The following is a 27,996-nucleotide window of genomic DNA, read 5'->3' on the forward strand; positions in this document are numbered from 1 at the left end:
AAGGGCTCTCTGTTATAAAAAGAACTTAGCACTTGATTCAGTCCTAGCTTACTCTTGCTGCTTAGTTTCAGCATCATTGTTTGACTATCTGGTTATGGAGCATTTTGGCTCTGGTGGAAATAATATACGCGGGCAGTCCTATGTTGCACTTGAATTTATTTCGCACGTTTAGCAGGGGTGGGCTACCTTTACCTATCAGTCAGTAATCGTAAGCTTGCTTTTTTATTATTAAAAAGACTTTTGTTTTACCCTAAGCGTCCCCTACCCCAACGGGAATCTTCTCTATTCCTGCCTTGTCCCAGAAGTCCTAGCGTATGGCCTAGCCTTAACCTAATTAAGCCTTTCCTCTTCGGATTTGATAGGGCACTAGCGGCGGGGGTGGGGGTGCAGCCATCGCTAGCTCTGGCCAGGGGGCGAGGAAAAAGAGAGGGCAGCGGCACGACCTCCTACCGGCCCTGGATCTAAAATTGCTGAGAAGAGTCAATTCGGCTTAAGAATCCCCCCCCCCAAAACGCCGCCCTTTAACGTTGGGTTTCTCGAGCATCGGCTCTGTGTGCCTGGAAAGGAAGGCAAGGATTCAAATAGTGCCAAATGCAGATAGAGCCTAAGAAGCATGACTTCACATTCACGTGTGCTCGCGCTGCCCGGCCCGATTTTTTTTTTTGCCCGTGCGAGGCACGTGGCAGGAAGTGCCAGCCCGTCTCTGCGGGACACTGCGCCTTTTTGGGTCCCTCTCCTTCTTCTTCGGTCACGCGCTATGCTGTGCCTCCTCCCCCGGTATAATATTGGCACAGCAGGATAAGCCAGGCCGGGACGTTTCCTCAGAAATGATCTGATGGCAATCCAAAGGCTAACGGAGGTGCCTCTGCATTCAAGTCCAAGGAGCCCTTGGTGATTTCGCGAAGAGGCGGTGGCGGTGGCGGCGGCGGCGCCAACAAGCGCGGGGAGGAAGACAGCAGGCGGCGCTGCCTGCCCAAAGATGCAGCCGGGCGCGCTGCGTCGCGTCAGAGAAGACCGGGCGGGACTGCTCCGTTTCCCCGCCCCTTAGGATTGGGCCCGGCACAGCGGCCTAGCAGCAGCCCCGCCAAGCCGCAGCGGCTTCCCGTCTCTCTTTACGCGGCGTGGACACGTGTGTGTATGTGCGCGCACGCGGGGACCTGGAGAGCCCCGGATGGTAAGTGTGGGGCTGGGAAGGGCGCGGCAAGGGCCCCCCGGGATCCAGCCCCCGGCAAGTGAAGAGCCGAGCTGTTTTCCTCTCCATCTCGTGCGGAGGAGGCCGTGGTAGGTGGGGGGTTAATGCATCGGGGCTCTGAGCGAAACGGTCTAGGGTCTGGCCGGGTAACTGCCCCCCTCCCCCGTTTCCCTTCTCTCCTGGTCTCCGGCTCTGTTACCTCCGGACCAACCTTGTGTGTCTCTGGCGATCTACGGCTCTCAGGAGCTTGCCCCTTGCTCGCTCTTGGCCGCGGTGGCCTAAGCAGACGCCCCCGGGCCCTGGCGAGGCTGCTCTTGGACCAAACCACGTGGATCGGAGATGTCCGCCTTGTTCCAGGCGCGAGCGGCGTGTCGTGGAGGGCCGCCGCCAGGACTCTGGGACCAGGCCTTGGGCAAGAACATCTCAAGCGGACTTCCCCAACCCGGTGCCCGCCAGATGTCTTGGACTACAATTCCCATCATCTCTGACCAGTGGCCATGCTGGCAGGAGCTAATGGGAGTTGTAATCGCAAATAGCTGGACAGCTGATTTAAGGAAGCAGACCTGGGTGGGTGCCCTTTGCACCAACTGCTTATGTTCCGGGACGCCTTGCAATCTCCTCTACTAGCAGACTAACCCTCAACCACGAGTGACAGAAGCACTTGACATTCCCCGGGCTGCAGTTGTGGGGAGGGGGGGGTCATGTGTTGTGGCAGTATCTGGGTCCAATGTGCCTTCTGGCTTTGTAGAAGGAGGGGAACGGAGAGGGGAGGAAGCCTGTCTCTCTTACCTTGATAGATGAATCAGAAAGTGGAGGAAGCCGTCTCCCGGGAGAGCAGGCTGGGCCATGCGGAGCATAAAAAACACTTCTGCTGCTTTCCGGCCGGCCTTGGGCCTCTCAAAGCCCCATATCAGTTGCTCTATCCCTTTTGATGTATTAGCTTGCAGAAGCTCCGCGGTACCCATTATTTCCATGCAAAATGCTGAGGGTAGCTGTGTGTTTGGCTAGACGTTGCATTAGGTCCCATTGCTGTTCCCTTGTTATTGTAGCTTGTGTGTCCTTGACTGCTGGGCTAGATGCTGCTGCTGCTGCTTTGGTAAGAGCCAGCGGAGCCTTGCCACACAAGGGCTTTTGTCATATCTACAGTGCAATTGTCTTTTGCATGGTAACTTAGGATGTATCTCTCTGGGTCCATTAGAAAGGAAAAGGTTGTGAACGGGAAAGCTTGGTAGTATGAGGTAGGCTGTGGGAGTTCTTCCAGGAGATGGAATTTGTCAAAAACCCTGCAGGGACCAGCCAGGTGAAATGCATATCCATGCTGTCAGAAACAGGATGGTGCTGGGGGATGAAGTGTCCTTGCTAAGGATCTATTTCCCCTTCTCTGATCAACTGCCAGAGACCTGCAGAGTGCAGGAGTGCTGCTCTGGGGACAGATGTAGTGTGTCCGAGAACTGCGTTATATGTGACGGCTTGGTGACTGTGGGAAACTGGTTCCATTTGGGGAGGGTTCCACACAAGAATCATAGCGTTCGAAAGGGCTTACCGGCATTTCCGTGCTTCCATCCGCATTGAAGCTTCCACATCAGTAGCCTCCATGGCAGTGTAGTATCCCTGTGGTGAGCTAGCCAGCTACTGATGTCACTACCTCTCCCTGCCGCCCCACCCCCCCCGGCCCCCAGGCAGCCGAACAAATAATTTTGGTGGCCACCATCCCACACACACATCTGTCTTATAACCAGCCCTGAGCCTGACAGTGTGGTTGTAGCCTTTCCGGTGAACGGCTCCTTTAGATACTCCTAGATATTGATAAGAGAGTATTTTGTGTAGGATTTGTGGTCCACAAATCTCCCTTTTCCAAGAACCAAGTATGGGCTTGTCTGTCAGGAAGGTCTACTGCACTGGTGCGCTACTTATATGCAGATAGGTACTTCTATTCAGCATGGCAACAATGTTTTAAATCTCCCTTAAAGAGAGACACTTGGGGTTTGTCAGTGCACTGTTGTCTCCCTCTGTTGCCCCTTGGGGACAGTAATCGGGTGACACAGAAAGCCCTTTCCTTACATACTGCTGCTGAAGAGCCTACCTAAGGATGGGACAAATGCAACCCTTACAATAAAGGCCATGATGTGAATTGTTACAAAGCATGGCTCAGATTGTGTTTCTGTTTTGCTCTGCATTCTGGAACATAATTTCTCTTTAGTAAGCTGATTCCCAAGTAGTTTCAGAGCATCTTGAGACCTTGTTTGTTAGAGAGTTTTATGCAATCTGCTCCACGATGAGGATTCTTGCTTGTGAAGTCCTTAGTTTGTCTTCTGGGGATCCTCCTCTCCTTGAGGAACGGAGAATGTTGGATCCCGCAGAGTGAGAGATGCTAAGAGGTACAGTACGATACTAAGGAACTTGCTCAACTAGGAATGAATCACAAACATTAGGCTTTCTGGGATAGAGTCTTGGGATGTATTTATTTTGCAGTCTTTATTCCGTCTATAAAAACATTGCATCCTGATTTTCAAAGAAATGAACTTCTAGGCTTTGTGATGAGACAAGTTCAAAGTACAGGAGCAGTGTCTGTTGGTGCAAAAACTGTAGTGTCTTCCTGGTTTTGCCTAGTAGTTAGGAGTAGGATATGTAAGTTGCTCTCAGTAATTTCTGTTAAAAAGCCCACAATTGGAAAAGCTAAACTGTTTCCAATTTGCCAGATACTGAACACAAAATGTGTAACTGTACTGCAAAATTTTGGGTTAAAAGCAGAATCTGAGGTTGTTGAAATTAAATTCATGGTGGTCTGTGAAGCACCACCAATGTAGATTGCAATTTACAAAACAAAAGTAGACAAGAGCCAGCGTGGTGTAGTGGCTAAAGTGTTGGACTGGGAGTCGGGAGATCCGGGTTCTAGGCCCCACTCGGCTATGGAAACCCACTGGGTGACTTAGGGCCAGTTACAGACTCTCAGCCCAATCTATCTCACAGGGTTGGTGTTGTAAGGATAAAATGGAGAGGAGGAGGATTATGTACACTGCCTTGGAGGAAAAAAGGCGGGATACAAATGCAATAATAAATAAAAATAAGATCCTGCCCCAAAGGCTTATCATCTAAAGTTCTATACAAGGGAGGAAAGAGGAATGGCAGGGGAAATGGAGGCAGGAGTAAATAGGGGAAAATACCTGTTCGTTGCAGTTACATGTACTTAGGCTCAGTTATAGTAAGATAAGGAGACACGGGGTTTTTTGCCGGGGCATTGTGGAAATGTTTGGTTCTGAGGTCAGGTAATTTCTCTTGCAGCTTCGCCCTGCAGAGCGAAGTTCCCTAGCTAGCAGGGCAGCCCTTGCCGCCACAGAGTGATGCATCATGCCCATCGTGGACAAGTTGAAAGAAGCCCTAAAGCCTGGGCGAAAAGACTCTGCTGATGATGTTGAGCTGGGCAGGCTGTTGGCAGCTTCTGCCAAGAAGGTTTTGCTGCAAAAGATTGAGTTTGAACCAGCCTCTAAAAGCTTCTCCTACCAGCTGGAGAGCCTCAAGAGCAAGTATGTTTTGTTGAACCCGAAGACAGAAAACCCCAGTCGCCACAAGGGCTCTGAAGAAGGGCTCATTCGGAAGCAAGGTACCTTGCGTACTGCACCCGTATTTTTCGGGGGGTGGCGGTGGTCCTGGGATGTCTCGATCTGGCTGACTGTCTTTCTTTCGTTCTCTTTCTAGGCAATGAGCATGTGCAGGGAGGTGACGGTGTGCCAGCCCCACAGAAGGTCCTCTTCCCTGTGGAGCGTCTCTCCCTGAAATGGGAGCGGGTGTACCGCGTTGGAGCTGGTCTCCACAACCTGGGCAACACTTGCTTCCTCAACTCCACTTTGCAGTGTCTGACATACACCCCACCTCTAGCCAATTACCTGCTTTCCAAGGAGCACAGCCGCAGTTGTGAGTGCAGGGCTGGGGCTTTTAGTGTGTCCTCTTACATGCGAAGTGGCTCACGCCCCACCAGTCGGTGCTCCGAGGCGGAGCAATGTGTGGTCGGCATCTTCTCTTCCACTCTAAGCGCAGGCAAAGGCTGCAGCAGTTCTGTGGTATTGCACCCTGAGGTCACTGTTCCAAGGCCTATGACTGATGGACCTGGAATCCTTAAAAACAAACACTGGCAGCAGAGTGGCAGGCAGAGCAGTCCAAAGAGGGTGCAAGAGGGAGAACCCAGGGTGGAGCAACCACTAAATCCAAAGCCCTGCTGGGCTTACACCAGTGGGACAGCTAGAGGGAAAGTAGTAATACAGGGCCGGCGTGCATTTCCCTGTGTTATGGGGGCATCTCAGTGAAATGGGAGGGTTTTGGATCTGGCCCCTTTTTGCCTTTTCCATCAGTGGAGGTGCTGATGATGGAGCAGCCAGGAAACTGGGCGTTTCCATGCCTGCAGCTAGCAGGCTTGTGAAGGCAGATGAGTCCCTCTCCATCCGTGGCTTCCCCCTCTGTGGGCGAAGAGGGAGATCAGGTCTTCCCTAGGACCTCTGGGACACCCTCCTGGGGTCATAGGCTTTGCTGCCTAAGAAACTGAAGTGTGGATCACGAAGTCCCTGGGTTGAACCTTGCTGAACTCTCCAGATGACCTTGTGCAAGCTGTTTCTTCTCAGTCCCCACACCTGCAATACAGGGGTGAATAATACTGACTTGCCTAACAAGGTTGTTGTAAGGATTACAACAAGATAATGGCGTGTGAAGTACTTTCACTGCTCAAGTGCTAAGTATTAATATAACTCTTCCATGAAGTCCAAAATCTTCTTGCATACCCCCCCCCAAATTCTTAGTCTTCTCACAACTAAGAAGAATCCTGTTCTGTCCCAGTCTTAATTCAACATGCTTCAGATTGAAAGCTTCCCTCCTGCCCCTCCACAAGGAATACTTGAAATTTCTCACTGCATCGTGTTTTCCTCTTATTCTGATATTATCCTTTGGGGGGAAATAGTGCCTTTTCAAGTTAAACAGATTATACTTTAGCACAGGTGTGCAGAACCTTTTTCAGTTGGAGGGTCCAAATTCCATTTGGGAGCAGTTCCTGGGGGTTGCATCCCAGTGGTGGGCGGGGCCAAAGGGGTATGGTGAAGCCCTCCAAAACCCAGCCCTAGTTTAAAACTCATAGGGCCTGTAACTAAGCCGTAGGAGAGGCATTGAAATCTTTTAGAATATAGGGGGGAAATGGTGCAAAAGCTGGTGGTCAAGGAGAAAGGGAACCTCGGTGGGCCAGATTTAGCAGAATATCATATAGGAGAAGCAGCTGAACGTTTATGAGATTAGTGGCATTTCAAAAGGATTTCTCTTAGGAGAAGGCTTTAGAGTGACGTTAAGCTTGCGCGTTAAAGATACTGTTGCACTTTGCAGCTTTCTGTGGGGCTTGAATAATCCAGCATTAGGTGGCCCTGGTTTTCACATAACTGAAGTCTTGGAGCAAGTCTTGTGACAAAGAGGAATTATACTTTCCCAGCTCCAATAATGGGTTTGCAGGGCTATGTGAGCTCAAGGGTGACTTTTGTTTGCCATATGGTGGGTGGGAATGAAAAGGGGAGCAGGGCCTGTGAGTCCAAGGACGAGTGACACACAATGTATCTTGTCCTTTCTGCAGCAGGCAGCTGCTTTACAGGTCTGTGTACTCATCCTTGCAGTGAGGGCCTGGCAGGCTTTGCTAACAGCTGCAAAGGAGCAGAGCCAGCACTTGGTTGGATGAGAGTTGCTGCTCTAAACACCTGTCCCATCATTGTTTGTAGTGCTGACTCTTAAGTTGGAGAGTACACGTGCATGGCCGTGATGGGAGGTGGGCAGACAAAAGCGACCCAGGCAAAAAGGGATAGGTTGGAGCTATTGGGATGGCAACAAAGACAGCTTTGCACATGTACAAATTGCTTGTCGGTTTAACAGGCAGGTTATATGGCATTTCACCCGTTTGCCACCTGACCTGCTCAGCAGAAATCCTGCATTTTTGGGGAGCTTGTGATGGAGTTGTAATAGGGTTGGGAACTAAGCTATTCCAGCTAGTTGAGGGATCACTGATGTAAGCTATGGGAAAATGCCTAAAAATAAGTGCAGGTTTTGCCTCTGTGATGCTAGAATCCGGTTCACATGTAATGACAGCAAATTGTGGATTAACTAACCCTAACCATAGATTAACTGTGGGTTGTTTAAGCCAAGATTGACGCATAGTGTCTGGGTTCACATGTCATGAAATAACCTCTGATCTGGACAGTCAAAGATTGCATCTTCAAAATAGTGGCAGCATGCTCCAGGCATGTGCTGTGGCATAATTAACCCACAATTTGCTGCTGTTATGTATGAATGGGCCCAATGTGTTTTTAGCTGAGAATTTTTTTTGTTGAAATTGATGGAGATGATGATGAGAGAATCATGATGAGAAAACAGTATTTGCATCAAAGCACAGCCTTCTATTTCCTCCCCTCCCCTGTCATTATTGGCAGGCAAGTTAGGTAGCATTGGCTGGGCAAATATCTTCTAGCCTGAGTGAGGCTATTTTATGCCCCTTCTCATGGGGTTTCTGGCTTAACCAAATCAGCATCTGCTGCAATACTTGGAAACAGATTGTCTCTCTGAAGTGTATGAATTCATTCCTGGTTTCTTCTCTTCCAGGTCACCAGGGAGGCTTCTGCATGATGTGCATTATGCAGAATCACATGATACAGGCCTTCGCCAACAGCGGCAATGCCATCAAGCCAGTGTCCTTCATCAGAGATCTTAAAAGTAAGCAGTGGAGGGAATTTTGGGACTGGATAGCGATATAGGAGCACTTTGCATCTCACCAATTCATACAAGGCATGGGGCCAAAGATCACTTGTTTGAAGTGTTGGCCATGGCTTTTGGCTCTGTGTGCGCGCGTGCCCTGCACTACACTGTGCTTGACCTAGTATGCTGAAAATACTGGCTTTTGAAAAAGCAAGCTTTGTAGAGCTCATGATTATAGAGGGAAGTTTGAATTCATTGGTATTTGGGTGCTCCTTTCTTTCCTTTTAATCATTCAACTTGGAGCTGGGAAATGTCTCAAAAACTACAAAGATGAGACTAGAAGGCACTACACGCTCTGCTTATCAACATCTTGCGTAGTAACGCCAGTGGTGAGTTAGAATCCCCTTGCTGCAGAATCTGGAGTTTTGGTGGTACTCAGTTTACATGGAGCAATTTCTGAGCCCCAGTGTTGGTGATAATGTCCGTTCCTGGCACCGTGGGACCTGCGTTGAAGGGCAGAGGAAGCAAACTTCATGCTCTCTTTTCTCTTTCCTCTGGCAGAGATTGCTCGGCACTTCCGTTTTGGCAGTCAGGAGGATGCTCATGAGTTCTTGCGCTACACCATTGATGCCATGCAGAAGGCCTGCCTCAACGGTTATACCAAGTATGGACCACTCCTTGTCTCTGTGTTTGGGAGTCACAACACCCATTTTCACTGGGCTGAAAGGATCAACAGCTTGAAATCTTACAACCTTTCCGCCTCATGAAGGGAGTCTAGGGGAAACATGGGTAGAATATGTGCAGGGGAATAGTGTATGCTGGGTACACAGCCATTCAGCAGCTGGTGGCTGCCTCTCCCTTACCCGGGGAAGTAAACGCCTGAGTGATGTGCTGGCGATCTGATAACTCTTGCCTGAGTTCCTTGGCTGTTCCTGTGTCTTAAGCCATCCTGTTGAATTGAAGGTTACCGCTTCAGACATGCGGTCTAGCCTCTCTCAACCCTCTGGCGCTTGTCTTTCCAGGCTGGATCGGCAGACTCAAGCTACCACATTGGTGCATCAGATCTTCGGCGGCTACCTCCGGTCTCGTGGTGAGCGCAGCTTAGCAAGTACCCTTGAGGGCAGTGGGCCTACCAGGAGCTGCCCGTTTCCTTTTCTTGATGAGGGTCCGCCGGGGGGTCGTCCCTTTGCCACCTTACAAGTGATAATACTACAACACCCGAGTTTCCTTCATTGCCAGGCGATACTTCTGCAGTGCCAACTGACTGGTGGGCACTCAGCTCCTGATGTCTGCTATGTGAATTTCCTGCTGGCTTCCTTTGGCCTCTGTCTAGGCTGTGAAGGGGATATTGGGTATCCTCGGATTCAGCTGCTTCCAGCCCTGGTGTTGCTGGACCTAGAGAAAGAAGCATTGCTGCCTCGTCCATCCCATGATGAAACATGACATTGGCAGGCAGCTGTGGCCATGGAGAGCAGGCAAGCAACCATTCTGCTTTCTTTGCAGTGAAGTGCTCCGTGTGCAAGAGTGTTTCAGACACTTACGACCCCTACCTGGACGTGGCTTTGGAGATAAGGGTATGCCGGAGTTTTCCATCTTTTTAAAGTTCTGGGTCTAAAGGAAGGCATAACTTGGTAGTTAAAATAATAAAAAATATATATGTTCAAACATGCATAACATCTGTAGATTTGTTAGCATGAATGGCCTCCTAGCTTCTGACTCCTGCAGGATCATTGCATACAGGGAGTATGCGCTTAGCCAGCCTTCTCCATCCAGATGTTTTGGACTATTAATTCCCAGGATTCCTGACCACTGGGCTATGCTGGCTGGGGTGGGGATGGAGGGCTCCAGGTTAGGGAAGGCCAAAGTGTAATGAGGGGGCATATAAGAACTCAGTACATTGGAAATGGATAGGAAATGGAAAAGAAAGAGCAGTTGGGGAGGGTTATGGAGAAGTGGATGCAGGAATAGGGGTAGTCAAGACACCTCTACAGCCATTGCCCCAGGCAGAGTGTGTCTTTGGAAAGGAACTCTTTCTGCCTTCTCCATGTCCCATTGCTTTGGTTCTCCAGTAAACCATCTCGCAGCATAATCTAAGCTGAGGAATGCCTGTGATTAAGTTGAGGGTAGATAATTTAAACACCATGCATGAGTTTTGAGTTGTATTGTCTGGCTTGTGGCTCTTCTGAATCTTATGAATCTTAGGTTACCATTTTTTTCAAACAACAACTAAAACCTCTAGGTTTCAACGTTTATATTGGAAGCTTAGGAAAATACAGTGGCAGTGATAAGCTAAAAGCATGGAAGATATGCCTCTAAGCACGTTTCGTGGGTCTTGAAGGGTTTCTAAAGGTTTTTTAAAAATATATTTGACATTAATCATTTTCTAGCATGTGATGGAAATGCTTTATATTTCTTTATTCTGTGCTGTTTGTCATAGATAATTGGGCCACTGAGGTAGAAATTACAGTACTGGGTTAACTGAACTGCTTCAGTCCTTTAGTTCATGGTGGTATTTTGTTCCAAGTCCTTTATGTTGAACCCCCTAATCAAAAGAAGCCACAATTATTCCTGACACACTGTAGTCACGTTCTCTCATGACGTCCAGTAAACATAAAGATTTAGAAATGTGTGTTGGGGGTGAGGGGTTGTGAGGTTTTTACAGCACTAACTGTGAGTCTAGGGCCCAAGAAAAATGGCTCAGTATTGAGAAGGACACCTTCCGAAGAGTGGTAGAACATGCTATTGATATATCAGAGGAAGTTGTTTCAAAGTTTCTTACTCACCCAGGACTCATAAGCCCCTGTGGAGGGTGGGCTGCCATCCTCATAGAAAGGGTGCATGTGTGGTTGGGGGGAGCCACACGTGTTTTTAAGCTAAAACACCAGCAGCTGGGAGGGATGGAGCCACTTCTACAGAGCTGGGGCCTAATGACCCTCAGAAGAGCCTATTCCTTCCCTTGGGCTTGCTCTTCAGAGGTATCCCCATTGGCCAGGGATTTCTGTGGACTCCTGTGTGACCCTGTTCTTCATATGATTTGTAAGGCTCTCTTCTGAATTTCCCTCTTTTATTACAGCAGGCTGCCAACATCGTGCGGGCGTTAGAGTTATTCGTAAAGGCAGACGTACTGAGTGGGGAGAATGCCTACATGTGTGCCAAGTGAGTTGCTGTCTCCCTTGGTCTTCCCCTCAACCTGCCTGTTCCTCCCATACACCCTCAATTATGCCTTTTTGTTTTTCTTAAAATGGAGATGTACTTCTAGAATGGAAGTACTAACTTAGGAGGTCAGGCAGATCTTTTATCCTCCACAGCTTCAATGGTTGCTGACTCACTCTTGAAAAATAAATTGAGGCTGTAGAAAAAGGAAAGCAGTGATGGGGGTGGGGTGGGGGTGGATTCACCTAGTCACTGACAAAGCAGTGGACAAATAACTGGTGTGTATCTGCATAAATGTGTGTTACATCTGATCCAGTCACCTTCTACTTGAAACCCAACCGTTTGCGTAAATATTTGGGGATTGCTTGCAGTGAAGATAAGAGCAGGTTAGAATATAGGAAAGCAGCCCTTTCCCAAGGACTTTCAAGGTTGCATGTGTGAGGTGCAGTTGAGCAGCCACATAGCAGTGGGTGGGCATTTCTGGTATCCCCTTGTTCACCCTTTGAGGCCTGCAAGCAATGATCCATTGTTTCTCAACGAGTGCATATGTAATGTTGATCTTGCCTCTCCTCCATGCAGGTGCAAGAAGAAAGTGCCAGCCACCAAGCGTTTCACCATCCACCGGGCATCCAATGTACTCACAATCTCGCTCAAGCGCTTTGCCAACTTCAGTGGGGGCAAGATCACCAAGGTGTGGAGATCTGGAAGGTGGGAGGGTTGTGCAATGGTCCTTTCTCCCCAAGAAGAAGGTGTGGAGGAGTTCAAGTCACTGGTGTCTTTCTGACCTTCTGCCAAACCTCTTAAGAGTGGATAACAGTGTCCCTTATATGGCCTTGTAGAAGTTTTTTTTTTTAAAAAAACTGGTTGACCATCATTCCATGGACCCATTGTGTTTACTGTGCCTGGCATGGCTCTTTCTCTTCCCAGTTATGGGCCTTTATGTTCACTTAAGAGACAGAATAAGTGGGTGGGACAAATTCCTATGGACTCTTTCCCTTTCAGGATGTCGGCTACCCTGAATTCCTGAATATCCGTCCCTACATGTCACAGAGTAATGGTGACCCTGTCATGTATGGCCTCTATGCTGTGCTTGTACACTCGGGTTACAGCTGCCATGCAGGGCATTACTACTGCTACGTCAAGGTGAGTCCTTTGTCTGCTGGCATGGGGCAAGGGGCAACAGTGACAGTGGGGCAGTATGTTTGGCACTGGGGGAGGTGCTTTGCATTCAAGCTGCGAGGTAATAGCATTGAGCTTTTGCAAGGGGGCTGTTTGGAATAGTGAGGGGTGTAAATGCCCTGTGCTGATCTTCTTAGTTGGACAGGCTTTTAATATCTCAGTTCAAAGGTTCAAATGCAAAAAACAACAACAGCACTCTGTTGTTGCAGAATATACGACTCTGGGGCTTTCTGACCATATCCAAAGCTAAGGATAGCTAGAAGTACTGGTGCTTTGGGCCTGCTTAGGCAACACATTAAACCATGGTTAGGCTGCTAACCGTTTTGCAGCAAATAGTGAGCAAGTTTAAGTCGTGGTTAGGTAACCACCATGGTTCACACAGCACACTAAGTCATGGTTCACACGACATGCTAAGCCATAATGTTTAGCTCAAAATGCTTAACCATCGTGGCTTAATGTGTTGTCTGAACAGGGTCATTAGGAGAATTGTGCTGCGTTGTGCCCAGCCAACAATTGATCTATTTCAGTCTTCTCCCACCCCGCCCAAGTGGGCTAGGGGGCAGTTACAAACACTTCTATCCTTCTCCCATTTTTAGGCTAGTAATGGGCAGTGGTACCAGATGAATGACTCCCTGGTACATTCAAGCAACATCAAAGTTGTTCTCAACCAACAGGCCTATGTGCTCTTCTATCTTAGGTAAGTGGGGTGCCTGCAGTACTCGTTACCACCTGCTCATGTCTTTTTGCTAGGGGGTCTTGCTGTCCTTTCCTGTCCTTTCTGCTGATCAAGTGGAACAGAGAGGAGTAGAAATTCAGTTTTGAAAATGGGGAGGGGAATGAGCTGAATGACATGCTGGTGATAATAACGCGGCTGCTGCCGATGCAAGTCTTTGACAAGGGCCCTCTCCTACTTCTATGTATATGGACTCACTGAATGTTGCTATCATGTAATTGGTCATTCTTCATATTTGGGGAAGGGCTGTAGCTCAGTTCATAGAGCGTGTGCATGGCATGCAGAGGTTCCTAGGTTCATTTCCTGGCAACTCCAGATAGAGTTGGGAAAAGGCCCCTGCCTGGAATCCTCGCGAGTCACTACCAGTCAGCACAGCGTAACCAAACCTTCTGGGCCAGTGGGCAAATTTGGAATTTTGAGTGTTGTGGGCACTCTCACAAAATGGCTGCCATGTAGCGGGGCTTGCCCATTCCCCAAATGGCTGCCGTAGTGGGGCGGGATGATTCACAAAACACCTATTTCTCAGAAGGCAAACTAGTGGAGCTAAAAGAAGCGTAACTTGCCCAAGAACTAAAGTTACAAGGCAGAGATGGGGTAGGAATGCCAAAACACAAAACCGCTCTTTTGAACCCACAGTTTTCTGCTGAACACCAAATTTCAAATCATATATTTGCTCCCCAATGCACAACAAACTACCTACTTCACAGGAGGCAAAGTGGTGATGCTGAGAGAAACTTACAAACATGTAAAAGACCCAGCCATGCCCACATCAAACCGACAAATAACTCCAAAACAAACCTGTTGCTCCCCGCAAAAAAAGACACCAAAAATCCATGCAAAACGCACAAACACAAACCCAAGCATAACACACACCGCTCAATACAAACAAACCAGCTAGCGCACGCACCCACACGCACTGCACATTTTTAAAAAAATAATAACAACCATGGGCAGCGTTTAAGATGTTAGCTGTTTTTGTTTTTAAATTTTGTATATTGATTTTTAATGTTCAGTCTTTTTCATCTAATATTTTTAATCTTTGTAAACGGCCCAGAGAGCTTCTGCTATGGGGTGGTATATAAATGTAATGAATAAATAAATAAAACCACCAACACCACACACTGCATAGGCAAAACACCCCACTAGCTCCATAGGATTCCACCCCAACACCCCAAGATACATTTTTCCCTTTTTTTTCTGGGTGCCTGGGCAGCCTTCAAATCAAAGCACTGGGCTTGTAGCCACCTGGCATTTTTCTTTTCTAAGAATCGCTGCGGACCTGCGTAGAGTTCAGAGGCGTTCTTCGAAATAAAGATAGTGCTGGAGGCTGACACTTCACTTTGCAGCCTCCTGGTCTTGAAAAATAGTTTTTTTTAAACTTAAAATTTTAAAAATCATGAGGGACAGGGAACGTGGCAGGTGCCAAGGGAGGTATCTATGGGCCCGTCGGCACCCATAAGCACTGTTTTGGAGACCTCTGTTAGGCAGTACTGAGCAAGAAGGGGTCAGTGGTGTGACTTGATTCCTATGGCCATCCTCATTCCCAACTTGTGTTTAATATTCTTGATGCTCAGTATGAGTGGTTTAGGTATAAATTTTGGCAACTAGGCTGCTTACTAAGGACAGGTGTATGGATCGCATCTCTCTACTCTCGAAATATTTCTGGGATCCTCTCAAGGTGAAATGTTAGTTGATAAAACCCTCCCCAGAGAGGTCCGCCTGGCGCCTACGCTGTACTCCTTTCGTCACCAGCTGAAGACCTTTTTATTCACTCAGTATTGTAACGCTTAATTTTAACTTAATTTTAAATTTTACTGTTTTAACTCTGTATTTTAATCTTATATCAATTTTGCTGCGTGGTTTTATCCTGGTTGTGCTTTTTATACTGTATTTTGTATTTGTACTTTTAACCTGTTGGTTGTTTTATGATGGTTTTAATTTTTGTGAACCGCCCAGAGAGCTTCGGCTATTGGGCGGTATAGAAATGTAATAAATAAATAAATGGCTTGGGACCGGGACACCTTAAAGGCCGTCCTATCCGACATTTATTTTATTTTATTTTATTTATTACATTTCTATACCGCCCAATAGCTGAAGCTCTCTGGGTGGTTCACAAAAATTAAAACCATGAGGAACATAATAAAATAACCAACAATCTAAAAACCCAAATACAAAATACAATATAAAAAGCACAACCAGGATAAAACCAGACAGCAGAAATTGATACAGGATTAAAATACAGAATTAAAACGGCAAAATTTAAATTAGGTGTTAAAATACTGAGAAAATAAAAAGGCCTTCAACTGGCGATGAAAAGAATACAGTGTAGGCGCCAGGCGGACCTCTCTGGGGAGCTCATTCCACAGCCAGGGTGCCACAACAGAGAAAGCCCTCCTCCTAGTAGACATGAAGCTCCCTGGTTATGAAGACCCTACTCTGAGGCCTGTCTTTGGGCCCTTCTGCTTTCAGGAGTTCATGCGAGTGACCCATGACAGCGCCCTTTTAGTTGTGCCACTCTGATTCTGAAACACTATCCCCAAAGTGGTGCACCTGGCACTGAGTCGGGTGCCTTTTTGTGCCAGGTGAAGAACTTCTAATTTCCACAGGCCCTCTTAACATTGTTTTTGTGTTATTAAATTGCTAGATGTTCCGAATTAATTGGGGGGAAATCTTTACAAGTAATAAAAATTCTGCATTATTCCCTCCTTCCCTCTCTCCAAGGATCCCAAGCACCAGGAAGAATCCTGAGGGATCCATCTCCAAAAGCAACTGCCCTGTGCCCAACCGAGCCAGCATTGTCTCTGACCACATGAAGAAAAGCGTGAGCAACGGGGCCCTCACGTCGCCACTAATAAGCAAAGTGAGCATCAGCACAGGCTGCTGGCTGTCCCGGGTTGGCCACTGGTTGGGCTGTGTCTACAGGAAAGTTTCAAAGAAGGAAAATAAAAGAGAAAAGCTTGCTCCCAAGCAATCCAGATTCTGGCCCAAGGATAGCTGAATCCTGTAACCTGTAACCGTTGAGCAAGGACGCTGGAGCTCTGTCTGCAACCACTGACACCTTAGTCACCTTTCTGACTTCTTAAGCATTCCCCTCCCCTCCAGTATGTTTAATGGGAAGACACATGGGCAGGCGGTTGTTGTTATTATTGTTATTGTTGTTGTTGTTTTCATGGATTATCTGGGGTAGTCCAGGAGTTGAAGAAACACAGTCCTTCATCTCAATATTGGAGCTGATTTTCCGTGAAGTGGCAAACCCGGGTCTGGGTCATGCCACTTTAGGCTGCAGGTAAAGGCTTGCCTGACTGATGCTCCTTCACATAAACCTGGGGCCGGTATCTAAAGCGACACTCCCACTGATGTAAATTCTGTTGCACTTGCGTAAGCGACCTCTAGCACAACACTCGCAAGCCCTACTGGCATTGCCCTCTAGGCCTTTGATGCTGGCACAACACAATTTGCGTTAACGGGAGTGTCACGTTGGATATGATAAAGAGAGGGGAGAGAGACTACCCATTTCCCTGACATGCTAACTTTCTAGGTGTAAGGTTTCTCCCCCAGCCCCCCTTGCAGTGAGCAGTCCATCACATGAGCTTCTCCTGCCGTGTAAAGTGGTACAGTCATGCCACAGGTTTACCTGGCTTATTATGCAGGTGCAGCAGTCCAGCAGTCCATGGTGTTGGCTCTACCTGCGTTCATCCAACACCTGTATCTCTCTCTTCTCCCCAGAGGCAAGATGCGACTCAGGCCAAAAAAATCTCGGACGCCGAGGAGTCTGGTGTCCCTGTTCCCCGCAACTCCTTCTCTTCCAACTCCAAGCCTCAGAATGGGACGCTTGCTGCTCTTCCCAAGCTCATCCCTATCCCTGGGTTCTCATCACCCAAGCTCCCCTCCAAGCCAACGTTCCTGGATGACTTAAGCAAGAGATGCAAGAAGCAGCCTCTCCTGCCACTGAAATCATCTCAGGACTTGAGTGATGCCGGCAGTGCCAGGTTGGAGATGGGCAGGCAGAGCTCCTGGGGAGACAAGCGCTTAGCATCGTCTTCGCAGCTGCCAGACACTTCTGGAGGAGGCCCTGAGGCCAAAGTGCGTGAAGAAGGCACGGAGCTACAAAGCAAGGACTCCTCCTCCTTGACCTCCTCCTCCTCCTCTTCTTCATCTTCTAGCAGTTCCTCTTCCTCCAGCCCAGCCCATAACTCCATCAAGGCACTTCCCCAGGCCACGTTGAGCATCAATGGCTACTGCTCTTCTCAGGAAACGGACTGTGCCTCTGGGAAACATGTTTCCGAGGACTCCAAGTTTGCCAAGCTAAAGTCACCGTTGCTGGCGAATGTGACCAATCTGGAGCTGGGAAGTACCATGTCACCCCCACCGGCAAAGAAACTGGCCCTTTCTGCAAGAAAGGTGCGTTTGGGGGGACTTTTCCTTACTCTCCCCCAAGTTGGGACAAATGGGGCAGGGAAAGGTGGCACAAGGTTGAGGGAAGAGCAGACGGCCATGTCAATCTAGGGACCATGCTGCAGGCTCAGGGGTGTAATAGCTGCCCCTGCAATAGCCCAGGCGATTTCTCGCCTGGCTTTCCTGTAAGGCCCAAGCACTATCAGGCTGTCCTCCTTCTCTTGTGCTCCAGGGTTGCATAAACCACAAAGAGGCCGCGTATGTGAAGCAAACTGCTTGCCTCGTGCTTGCCTTGTCTGCTGGGAGACCTGCTCTCCTACTGTCTTGGGGTGAAATTGGTGGAGAGCTCTCCTCTTCGTCCCTCAAGTCCTCTGGGTTGATGAGGCTGTACCTGCAAGCTCACGAGGCCCAGCTTAAGGAGACCAGTTTTCCAACCTTCAAGGCTGGAGCAGAGAAACCCAGGGGGCTGCCTTTGGAGATGAACCACTGGGGAATGGGGAAGTGTTAGTTGCCCCATTATTTATTCTAACACTTCTGTCTATTTTACATGTCCTTCCTTGTTTTCCCTTTGTTTCTAACAACAAACACTTTTCTGATTCTTCTTCCCCTCCCTGTCCCGTCCCCCACCTCTTTTTGTTTCATTCCCCTCCCTCTCTTCTTATTCCACCCTTTGCCCCCTGGGGTCACGGAAACCTCCTTTTAGACCACCAAGTTTTTATTTATGTCGATAACTACAGGGCAGCAACACACGGCAGAAGGTGAGCGGCAGTGAGCGTCGGGCGCCGCCCCACTCCCCACCAGCTGCCACAAATACCACCCACCCCGTCCGCGCCGCTGTGCACGGCCATCCCAGGTAAGCCGTGCCCTGGATGCTCTTCTCAGTGATACTGTAGGTGCGTTCTGCCACTTAATCCTGGATGCATAGCCTGTTTAGTACTCTTCCTAATTAAAGCCTTTCTAGTGTTGAGGACATTACTGGAATCCCTTGAGAGTCTGGTTCTGCTTTGGAATCCACCAGTTATTGAGTGTCCTGTCTGGTCTGGTCAAATTTGATCTCTGTCCCAGAACTGCGGGCCAAAACAGACATAATTTTAAAATCTGCATCTAGTAGCTATGTCCCTCTTTTTCTTTTCTTTTTTTGGGTCAGGACCCCAACATGGGTGGGATGGTGTTTTTTTAAAAAGTTCTGTATTGGGGCTCCTGCAGCTATCCTACAGTTCAAATGGGGGTGGGGGATAGCAGCTGTTACATATAATTTAAAGTAATGTCTGTTTTAGCCCTGAGAACCATGGCCAGTGAAGTTGAGTGTCTTTGTCACACTTGGATGTGATATTTGAGAGTAGTTCCAACTCTCCAGCTGTGTAGCCTGATGCTGGTAAGCTGTGCCTCTCTCACCCTTGGCAGGCTTTTATTAGAGCCCCACTAGTCTGCTTCCTTCCTTGTGGGTTGATAGTCACAACAAAGGTTTTCTAAGGTCTCTGTGGATAAATTTATCTCCTGGGCACAGAGCCTCCACATAGCTCTGCAGAGATATACAGTTATAGAATCATAGAATTGGGGAGTTGGAAGGGACCACAAGGATCATCTAGTCCAACCCTGCAATGTGCAAGAAAACCAATTAAACCATCCATGAGAGGTGGCTGTCCAGCCTCTTCTTAAATACCTCCAGAGATGAAGAACCCACAAGCTCCATAGGTAGACTGTTCCACTGTTGTTCAGATCTTACCGTCAGGAAGTTTTTCCTTATGTTTAATCTAAATCTAGGTAGCTGTAACTTATTATTTTGGGTCTTAATTTCTATGGCCATGGAAAATAGTTCTTGACCATCCTCCCTGTGGCACCTTTTTATGTCCCTGAACACTGCTAACCTGTCTCCCCTCAGTCTTCTTTTCTCCAGACTGAACGTTCCAACTTAAGTCCCATTCATTTCAATGGTTCTACTCTAAGTAAGACTTTAGTTGGCTCCTACCCAATGTACCAGCTGATGTTTCTGAACAGTCGCATTGCACAGTCCCCAAATGCTTTCCCTGCTGTGATAAAGCTCTTCATTCTCTGTAGCTGAACTCTGCACGTTTAGTGAATGATTCAAATTTGCATTTTTAGCATACGGCAACGGAAGTCTGCATGCTTTATTTGAACACTGGCAGAATTTAGCAGATTGTTTTCTGTGAGAAGTGATGTGCTAGGAGGATGAGGGCTAATGGATAACACAGCGGGAGAAGGAAAACATAACGTAGGGAAATGGCCTCCAATCACAAAGGATATAAACAGGAAGCAGGGCAGGGCCCAGACGCTTCCTCCCACGCCCTTTGCCCAAGAAAACACACATTTTGTGTGTGGATTGCCTGAAATCTTCAGATGTATCTCCATAACCACAAAGAGTATAAACTTTCAAGCGCCAATAGTTCCTTAGGGGAGGAGGGCTTTCAATCTGGCACTGAAATAATTCCACAACAAGAAAGTAGAAATTCTGCAACCCGGAAAGTCCCGTGCCTGTTTTATGGAAGCATGCTAATCCTGTGTCTGTCTGTGTGTTTCCTGTCTTGTCTATTTAGGGCCGGGGAACCTGTGGCTCTCCACCTGATGTTGTTGGACCCCAGTTCCCATCATCACTCACCATCGGCTAGGCTGATGGGAATTGGAGTCCAGCAACAACTGGAGGACACAGGTTCCCCAGGCCTGGTCTAATTGCATGGCTGTGTTTGGGTGGGGACTGAAGTGGTGTGGAGTCTTTGGGGAAATACTGGTCCTGGAATTGTGATACACGCTGGGGTTTTGCCTTCTGCAAGATGGAGGAAAAGTGACTTTTAAGTCCGATGTCATACCAGCCTGACCCTGGAGGCAACCAAATGTTTGTTAATGTCCAGCTGATGCTTCTTCTTCTTTTTTGTCCTTCTAAATGACATAAGGGGCCCTTTATGTCTTTATGGAGGTGCTGGTAATGACCCTCTTGTAGAATTGGGATTGCAATGGAGTTCTGTGCAGACTTCCACCAGCTCCAGAACCTGTTGGGTCTTAACTTTATGTGTATATGTGGTTCTCTAGGGTGCTCTCACCTGCTTCCAAATCTTCAGCACCTCCACAAGCCGCCGACAGCGCCTTTGTCAACTTCACACCCTCATCCAGCTTCAAATCACGCTGCCTCTCTGCTGCCCCTCTGTCTTCACCTGCGGTGCCCACAGGGACACCAAGCCTCTCTTATCCAGCCGAGGACAAAGGGCCTTTCCTTGCCAGTTCTAAGAGGAGAAAACGGAAGCACAGCCCCTCGGAGGAAGAACAAGCCACCCATTGCAACCCAGGCGTGACAAATGGCAGTGCGGAGGGGACCTGGCTCTCCAATCCTCCCAGGAAGAAAAGGCAACCGAAAGAAAACGGCAGCATGGTGGCCATTCCCGACTTGCAGGCAGACCAGAAGGGAGAAGGAGGGGGAATGGCTGTAGACTACAGGGCACCAGATTCTAATTTAACCAGCTCCATTCAGAAGAAGAAGAAGAAGAAAAAGAGGCTGCAGCAGAGGGAGGAAGGCTGCCCACTGCTGCTGTCTCCCGAGAGCAGGTAAGCATTTCCTTGGCTGTTCATCTTTGGGGTAGGGGTTTTGCTCGTGCATAGACAAGAGCAGGGCTTGTACGGCCTACCTGTGTCTTCAGTCCTCTAGAAGAACACTGACCAGAGTAATGGGGCACGAATAGTGTTCATCCATGACATGGAAAACAAATCATATAAAGAGTAAAAAATATTCTGAGCGCCTATGCTTATGTAGCCAATATTGCACCGTCCACGCACAAGGGGAGGCATCAGGTTTGGAGGAACTCCAAGGTTTGCAAAAGTAGAGAGAGAAAAACGTTACGAAAAGGGTATTAAGGGGGTGGGGGAACTCCCAATAAGGACAACAGGCTCAGTGGCCACAGAACACCAGAACCAAGAACAAGCAGGGAGGGGGAAAGGAATGGAATATCCTGGGAGAGGACATGATTAGCTGGCTGGAACCCTGAACAGGAGCACTCCACGCGGCAATATTTTATTGCAGCTCCCACTTGTATCTGTGAGCATCTAAATATTTTGAAACTGACAATCATAAATATGAATTCATGTAACATATTTGTTTGACCTCAACAATTCAACACTTCTCGATTCATTCTTTTAACAAAAAATGTAATCTTGTCGGTATTTGATGGGTTCAGTTTTAAGAGACTGAGCGTAGACTTTAGTATATTTGCATTACATTCAGGAATGGTCCAGTTTATTTGTAAGGGATAATTAATAGAACTTAACATTTTTGCGCCCCCAACGTTCGATTTAAACTTTAAAATACGTGCTTAAAAATATTGTCTTAATCCACTGCCTGCAGCTGTCCTCCACAGTATGAAGCAGAGGTCTGCCTACCACATGTGTCGGTGGAAGACTCCTGTAGCATGAAAAAGAAGAAGAAAAAGCAGAAAAAGCAGCCGCCTTCACCAGGTTCAGACACAGGCAGAGAGAGTGAGCACTGCAAGCACAAGAGGAAGGAGAAACAGCGTGACTCTGTGCCTGACGACAGCAGACCCCAAGATGAATTAACCGAGAACGGCCTTTCTTCGGGCAGAGTCAGCCCTCCAGGTTTGTGACATGTCTTCATTAGGGTTGGCTGGTGGGGTGGGAAAGGGCAGCCCAAAGTCTGGGGGGGCGGGGTGATGGTGGTGCTTCTCTCATCCCATACCCCAGTCTAGATTCTCCTGCTTTAGAACAAGCGCAGAAAAGCTTCCTTTTGCTATGGCTCCTAATTCCATTGGACTGCAAATAAATCCCACTGCATCAACCCTCCCGTTACTCCTTGAGGAACAACATTGCGATACCTGCCTCAGACGCAGTGGAGAGCAAGTGTGATGTAGTAGTTAGAGTGTTGGACTGGAACTTGGGAGACCCAAGTTCTAGTCCCCACTTGGCCATGAAGCTCACTGGGTGGCTTTGGGCCTTACCTCAGCCTAACCTACTTCATGGGGAGCTTCAGCTATTGGGCGGTATAGAAATGCAATAAATAAATAAAGAAGGATAAAAATGAAGAATTCTGGCTTGGAAAAACAACGTTTTGGCAGTGCTCGTGTTAAACAGATCGTTGTGATGAATTCTAGGTGCCAACTCTTGTGTTATGTGGTATTACTGTTTTGTTGGACATTTGGTTTAATGGAGAAGAGTCTGAGGAGTGGAAAGGCTTCAGTAGTGTGTTCGTGTCTTGCGTATGTTCACCTTGAAAGTGTGAAGTAAGCATTTTATCTGCCTCTCTGGAGCACTGCAAATGCAGCTGTCCCTGGGGAACAATGAATTGCTTTTTTGCTGTTCTGTTGTCTTGGCCACCCGGCAGTGTGTCCTTGGTGGTCCAGCACAGTTAGCCAGACTTCCACTCACCCCACCTTTCTCTTTCTACAGGAGCATTGGCCTGCGGCAGCCAGCTTACCCGTGGGGACGAGTGCTCCTTGAACATCCTAAGTCCTGAGAAGGAAGGGCTACATCATAAGCGTGGGCGGTCGGATGTAGTCCAGGAGCTGCTGAAAGATTCTTTGGATAAAGCTTATGGAAAACAAGGTACTACTCGGGAAGGAGAGCTATTGGTAGACAGATAAGGCCTTCCCATCCTAAGGGAGCTATGTGAAGTTGATTTAACTAATTTAGCTGTTGATTTAGCTGTGCAGTGGAATGTGCGAGCATTCAGCCTATTTCTTAGACTGAGGATTCTGAGTTTCTGAGCCAAGAATGGCAACCAAGAAATACAATTTCTGTTGGTAGAATAAGTATAAAATCTGTAAATGTATTTAATTAAGCTATAACTGATACCAGCTTCCTGTAACTGACACCAGCTTCCTAACCTTTCTCAGCTACCTGGTGGGAGATTTTAGGGAGCTGAGCCAAGGCAAGTGAAGAAGGGAAGAAAAGGGTTTAGGAACGATGAAATGGAAGGTTCCATCCTGCACCCTATCTGTTTCTGTGTATTCCACAATTGTAGGAAGCATATATGTTTGTAATGAGTTCCCCCCACCCCTAGAACCATGAAGACTAGTATTTCTCTAAAGTAGGAAAGGAAATAATTGAGATCTTTAGCATTCTGAAAAGGACAACCAAGTTTTCTGGTCAAAATGGCTGAAGATAGATAATGTTCCTGTTTCCCTAAGTGCTCTTTTGAAGTTGGCTACTTGCTAGGTTCTTCGGGGGGAGGGGGGAATAAGGAAACATTGCAGGATTGTGAGGAGGGATGCCACAGTTCCTAGCTCTTCTGTACTGTTACGTTTGCTCCACAGTGTTGACATGGGAAGGTGAGGTGTCAGCCGTCAGCCAGGATGCCATGCGCGATGCTGTATGGTTCCAGAAACAGACAGTCCTTGATGATTGGGATGAAGAGTTTGACAGTGGGAAGGTAAGGAGCCATTTTTGCAGGCCTGTCTAATGTGCCCAGCTGCCAGTTGGGCTGATCTTAAATCAGGTTTCCCATTTTGAAATTCACATATTTTATGAACAAGTATGCTTGCTAACTGATTTAACTATTAAAATATACTGACTTACAACTAAATAGAACCATTACATGACCTAGGAGCATAATCAAAACTTTTGGTCATGCAGCCCACATGCACTGTTTGGCTATTACGGATGTTAAACAAGATCACTTACTTGAAGGCTGACTTAGCCATCCTATGAACACATATTTAGGAGTAACGCCCAGTGAACAACGTCGGTCTTAGTTCAGAATCTATATGAATGAGGGAGTCAGGCTGTAAGCGTACACAACTTTCCATAAGCAAAAGGCTGATAATTTTTTTTGACAAATAGTGTTTCTCCATGAGATGGAAAATATCCGTTCATAATTTGAGAACCAAACATTGCAAAGCTCAGATAGTTAGAGAGTATAAAATAGGAATACAAAATTAATTGTATGGGAGATGTGGATGGTCCAGGTAAGAGGCAGGATGGCACTTTCTGAGTCCCAACTTCTGTGATTTGCTAGTCTCTGAGTCCAGCCAGAAGCCCACAATAATAAATGATCATGCTTAAATCTCATTATCATGCATAATCTCATTAGTTAGGCTTATTCCTTAACATTCTTTAACATAGAAAAGCAGCCTTTGAGAGATGGTCATGATTTGATTTTAAGAGGTAAGTGCAGGCTTGGAAATGTTTGTGATAAATTCAGATTTCCTTTTAAACTAGGTTATTTTTTAAAAGGGCACTATGATTGAAATGCGCAGAATTCTATAAAAACCTGTTTATTTTTTGTTTGTTTTTTAAATCAGCTTTTGTCCACCCTGCCAGAAAAGAAACCTCTATTTGCATATGGGATTTCCTTTCTGCACTGCATTTGGAGGGGATGGTGGTTTGGATGTTAGAAATTGGACAAACATGCATTCTTTTTTTATCTGCAGGTGAAGAAAAGCAAGAAGCTTAAGCGTGAGCGGAGGAGAAACTTCAATGCCTTCCAGAAATTGCAAAGCCGGCGTAACTTCTGGGCTGTGACACATCCAGCTAAAGTAGCTAGCCTGAGCTATCGGCTTTGAGATGGTGAGGAACTTGAGGGAAATTGTGTTAAGAAGGCTTTATGAAATTGCAAGGAAGTGGCTTCTGGGAGTAGGCAAATGGGCAGTTATTGGGGAAAGAAAAGGGATATGTAATTAGGATTTGGTGCTGGTGCATAAGGGGGTGAGAAGGTGCGTTTAATTCTGCAAAAACAATGGCTGAAGCGTGCACGCAGAAATGCCCTAATTTTTTCCTTAGGCAGGGTCCTATATCAACTGAAGAGTTCTTGTTTGTTTTTTACTTTAAAATTTGGATGTTTGAAAACTTCTAGCAAATAGTCAAATGTGGCATTTGTTTAGTCTTGAGTGCATTATTCTGGATACAGAAGTTGAATTCTGGCCTCATGAAAGTCTGTCAGGGATTTGAGTGATAACAGGGGAAATCTAGAGTAATTCTGCAACACACAAATGTCTCGCCTTCCTTTTAATCCTTCGGTTGCAAAATCCACGGTGCCCTGGTCACACGTAGTTTACCCTTGTTTTTCTTGCTCTCTTCTCCCTGCCCCCGTTCAAGATAGTGCAATCAGTTAAAAGTTTATGACACTAATCTGTTCTCCATCTCAACTCCACAGATGAGTCCTTGGCTGCAGCAGTACAATGGTGGACTCCTCTATGTTGGAGCTGCTTGTGACCAAACGTATATCGTCACCCGTCGCAGGCTACCAACTCTATGGAATTTACAGGGATTGCCCTGAGCGGAATGCTACCATTTCAGCTCCAATGGATCTTCTGTGTGGCGCCTGGGTTAAACCAGGCACTTGTCACCATGAGCTACAGGAGCGCAATGAGAAGCCTGTTCTCCCAGGGTAGCTGCGGGCATTGTCTTGGGCTAACAGTGGGGCCAGGGGTGACCAGCCTTCTGAGGTAAAATCCCTCTGCTACCTCCACCCCCACAAATGTAAGCTTGGTGAGCTGTGATGCCCTCCCCTGCCTTTCCTGCCAGGGGAAGATGAAGAAAACTGAGAACTGTGTCCAGCTTCTGAGAGATGGGACACTTTATTGCCTAAAGTGGTGATTGCCCCTTTTCCCTACTCCCCAGCTATGTCATTATGACAAGGGTAACTTTTGTGGCTTTTCTTCACCCATCTGTGTCCTGTCCCTAGTTGCCTCCTTTCAGATGAGCATAAAATACTTCTCAGTGAAATATCTGAATGTTTCTCTACATCCTGCTCCTGCTGTATAGAACCCTTGGAACTGAGCTCTGTACAGCAAGGGAAGCTGGTGGTGGAGTTGGCCTGCCCTGTATCATTGTGTGGCTGCTTTCCCCCCCCCCTTGTTTGTTATTTTTTTTAAATGAAATTGCTGTCAGGGCCCCCAAAAGGTGCTGCTTCACCATGACAACTTCTCAGTGGCATCCTCAAACCATAGTCAAGTCAGTACATTGAGGTAGTATTGTATCTATTGCTGGAGTCTTATTACTTTGGACCTACAGGTGGGGACTTGACCGTTTGAATGTTCTCCCATATTAAGAAAACATGCCAATTCTGCACATACTAAACTAGGAGCCCTTTACCCAAAGGAATATTACAACTTTCAATTCCTCACCTGCAATTTGAAGCTTCCTTACTTGGGCCTTCACCGTCCCTCTTCTGCTCTTGTGCTAATTATCTTCTGGTGGGCATCCTTGCACAGATTGCGTGGCAGAAGATATGGCTTCCTTAGAGGATCTGACTCTCGCAGTAGGTTTCTACCTCAGTTTGTGTTAGGGAGTGGCTGCCTACAACCTTGCTGCTTTGGTGCCAAGACAGAATGGTCTGTTTCCTGCCGAAATGAAAGAGACCCAAGTGGCCTGTGCCAAGCTTTCTACTGGGTAGTTGTCAAGCCAAGTGGGAATAAGGGCTCCTGTTCCTGCAGGGCTGGTCTAGGTTTTTATTTATTCCTTTGTATCTGCTGCTGTCTGGTGATTACCTTGGTGGCTCTCAGGCACCCTTTACTTGTAACTTTCCAAAAGTGCATGATCAGTTTGAGGGGCAGTCCATGTGCATCCCACCCAGTCTTGCACCCGCTGCATCCAGTCAATCTTGTTGCCCATTCAACCTTGGCACCCATTTTCTCAATTCACAGATTGGGTGCGAGGGTTGAAAACAAATCTAATTCTTTCCACCTTGTAACATATCAAAACAGTTACGGTTTTGGCCCCTTCGTTTATTTTGAGCTGACAATGTTTTGGTTTTTTTCCTGGGGGGGAGGGGGGGGCACTGAAACTATTCACTCTCTCAGTGGGGAGCAGAGTCTCCCCCTCTGGCAGTGCCCATTTTAAAATCTCCTGCCAACATGTAGATACCCTGAACAGGGGAACACTTTGCACCTCGTGCTGGGGCTTATTGCAGTAGCCCTAGTTGTAGCAACGGTCCATGGTGCAATAAAGGAATGTTTTGTGTATGTGTCCTGTTTATTTGGTCTGTCAATCAGTTTCTATTGTGATTGATTACAGGTCTTAGGGGTGAGAAAGATGGTTCTTTTTCATTGGTTGGGAGGAATCCCCCCCCCCCCCCATTTTCAATGGTGTCTTGCCCATCTTATAAAAGGCAGAGGGGTAAGCACCGTGTTGCAAGCATTGTTACATTGGGAAAAATAATTCAAAAACAATGTTGTGACCTGTCAGCCTATATTTAGCAGGATCCATGGAGGAGAAGGCTATCCGTGGCTACTAGTCCTGATGGCTATATGCTACGTCCGGTATCAGAGGCAATATGCCTATGTACACCAGTTGCTGGGGAACATGGGCGGGAGGTTGCTCTTCCATTCATATCCACTTGTGGATCTACATAGGCATCTGACTGGCTACTGTGGGAACAGAATGCTGGACACGATAGAGCCTTGCTCTGATCCAGCATGGCTCTTCTTATGTTCTCAGCTGTGATGGTTATTGCTGCTGTAGTCTAACACCTGCCTGTTCTTTCTAGCTGCTATTGGGGCAACCTTTCAGCCACTTTCTGCAGGAATCCTCTTATACAATGGCTGACCACTTTCTGGGCTTGCCTAGTGTGGAGCACTTGGTGAGGACTGCTCTTTTCTTCCAGCTGGCTATCCACTTGCCTAGCTCACTTTTTCCCTGTGTGCCTATTAAATCCCATTTTCTGTTAGCACCAATTTACCTT

At 47.4% G+C, this 27,996-nt stretch overlaps 1 protein-coding gene across 2 annotated transcripts; it reads left to right on the forward strand.

Moving 5' to 3' along the window:
- Nucleotides 1–1,093: 1,093 nt before the first annotated feature.
- On the forward strand, nucleotides 1,094–27,277 carry USP36 (ubiquitin specific peptidase 36). Of its 2 annotated transcripts, none has more exons than XM_063120126.1 (20): nucleotides 1,094–1,174; nucleotides 4,475–4,793; nucleotides 4,889–5,104; nucleotides 7,808–7,918; nucleotides 8,462–8,564; nucleotides 8,923–8,990; nucleotides 9,404–9,474; nucleotides 10,974–11,056; nucleotides 11,633–11,744; nucleotides 12,056–12,196; nucleotides 12,829–12,929; nucleotides 15,687–15,825; nucleotides 16,692–17,366; nucleotides 18,098–18,213; nucleotides 20,406–20,915; nucleotides 21,709–21,956; nucleotides 22,764–22,919; nucleotides 23,630–23,745; nucleotides 24,746–24,881; nucleotides 25,468–27,277. In XM_063120126.1, exons 2-19 carry the CDS (start codon nucleotides 4,541–4,543, stop codon nucleotides 24,875–24,877), a joined length of 3,351 nt encoding a protein of 1,116 aa, XP_062976196.1. In that variant the 5' UTR covers nucleotides 1,094–1,174; nucleotides 4,475–4,540; the 3' UTR covers nucleotides 24,878–24,881; nucleotides 25,468–27,277. The 2 variants fall into 2 exon arrangements, with proteins under 2 accessions (XP_062976196.1, XP_062976197.1); XM_063120127.1 differs by having other exon boundaries at nucleotides 10,977–11,056.
- The last annotated feature ends 719 nt before the right edge of the window (nucleotides 27,278–27,996 follow it).

Source organism: Elgaria multicarinata, chromosome 3, assembly GCF_023053635.1.
Source record: "Elgaria multicarinata webbii isolate HBS135686 ecotype San Diego chromosome 3, rElgMul1.1.pri, whole genome shotgun sequence".
Lineage (NCBI taxonomy): Eukaryota > Metazoa > Chordata > Lepidosauria > Squamata > Anguidae > Elgaria > Elgaria multicarinata.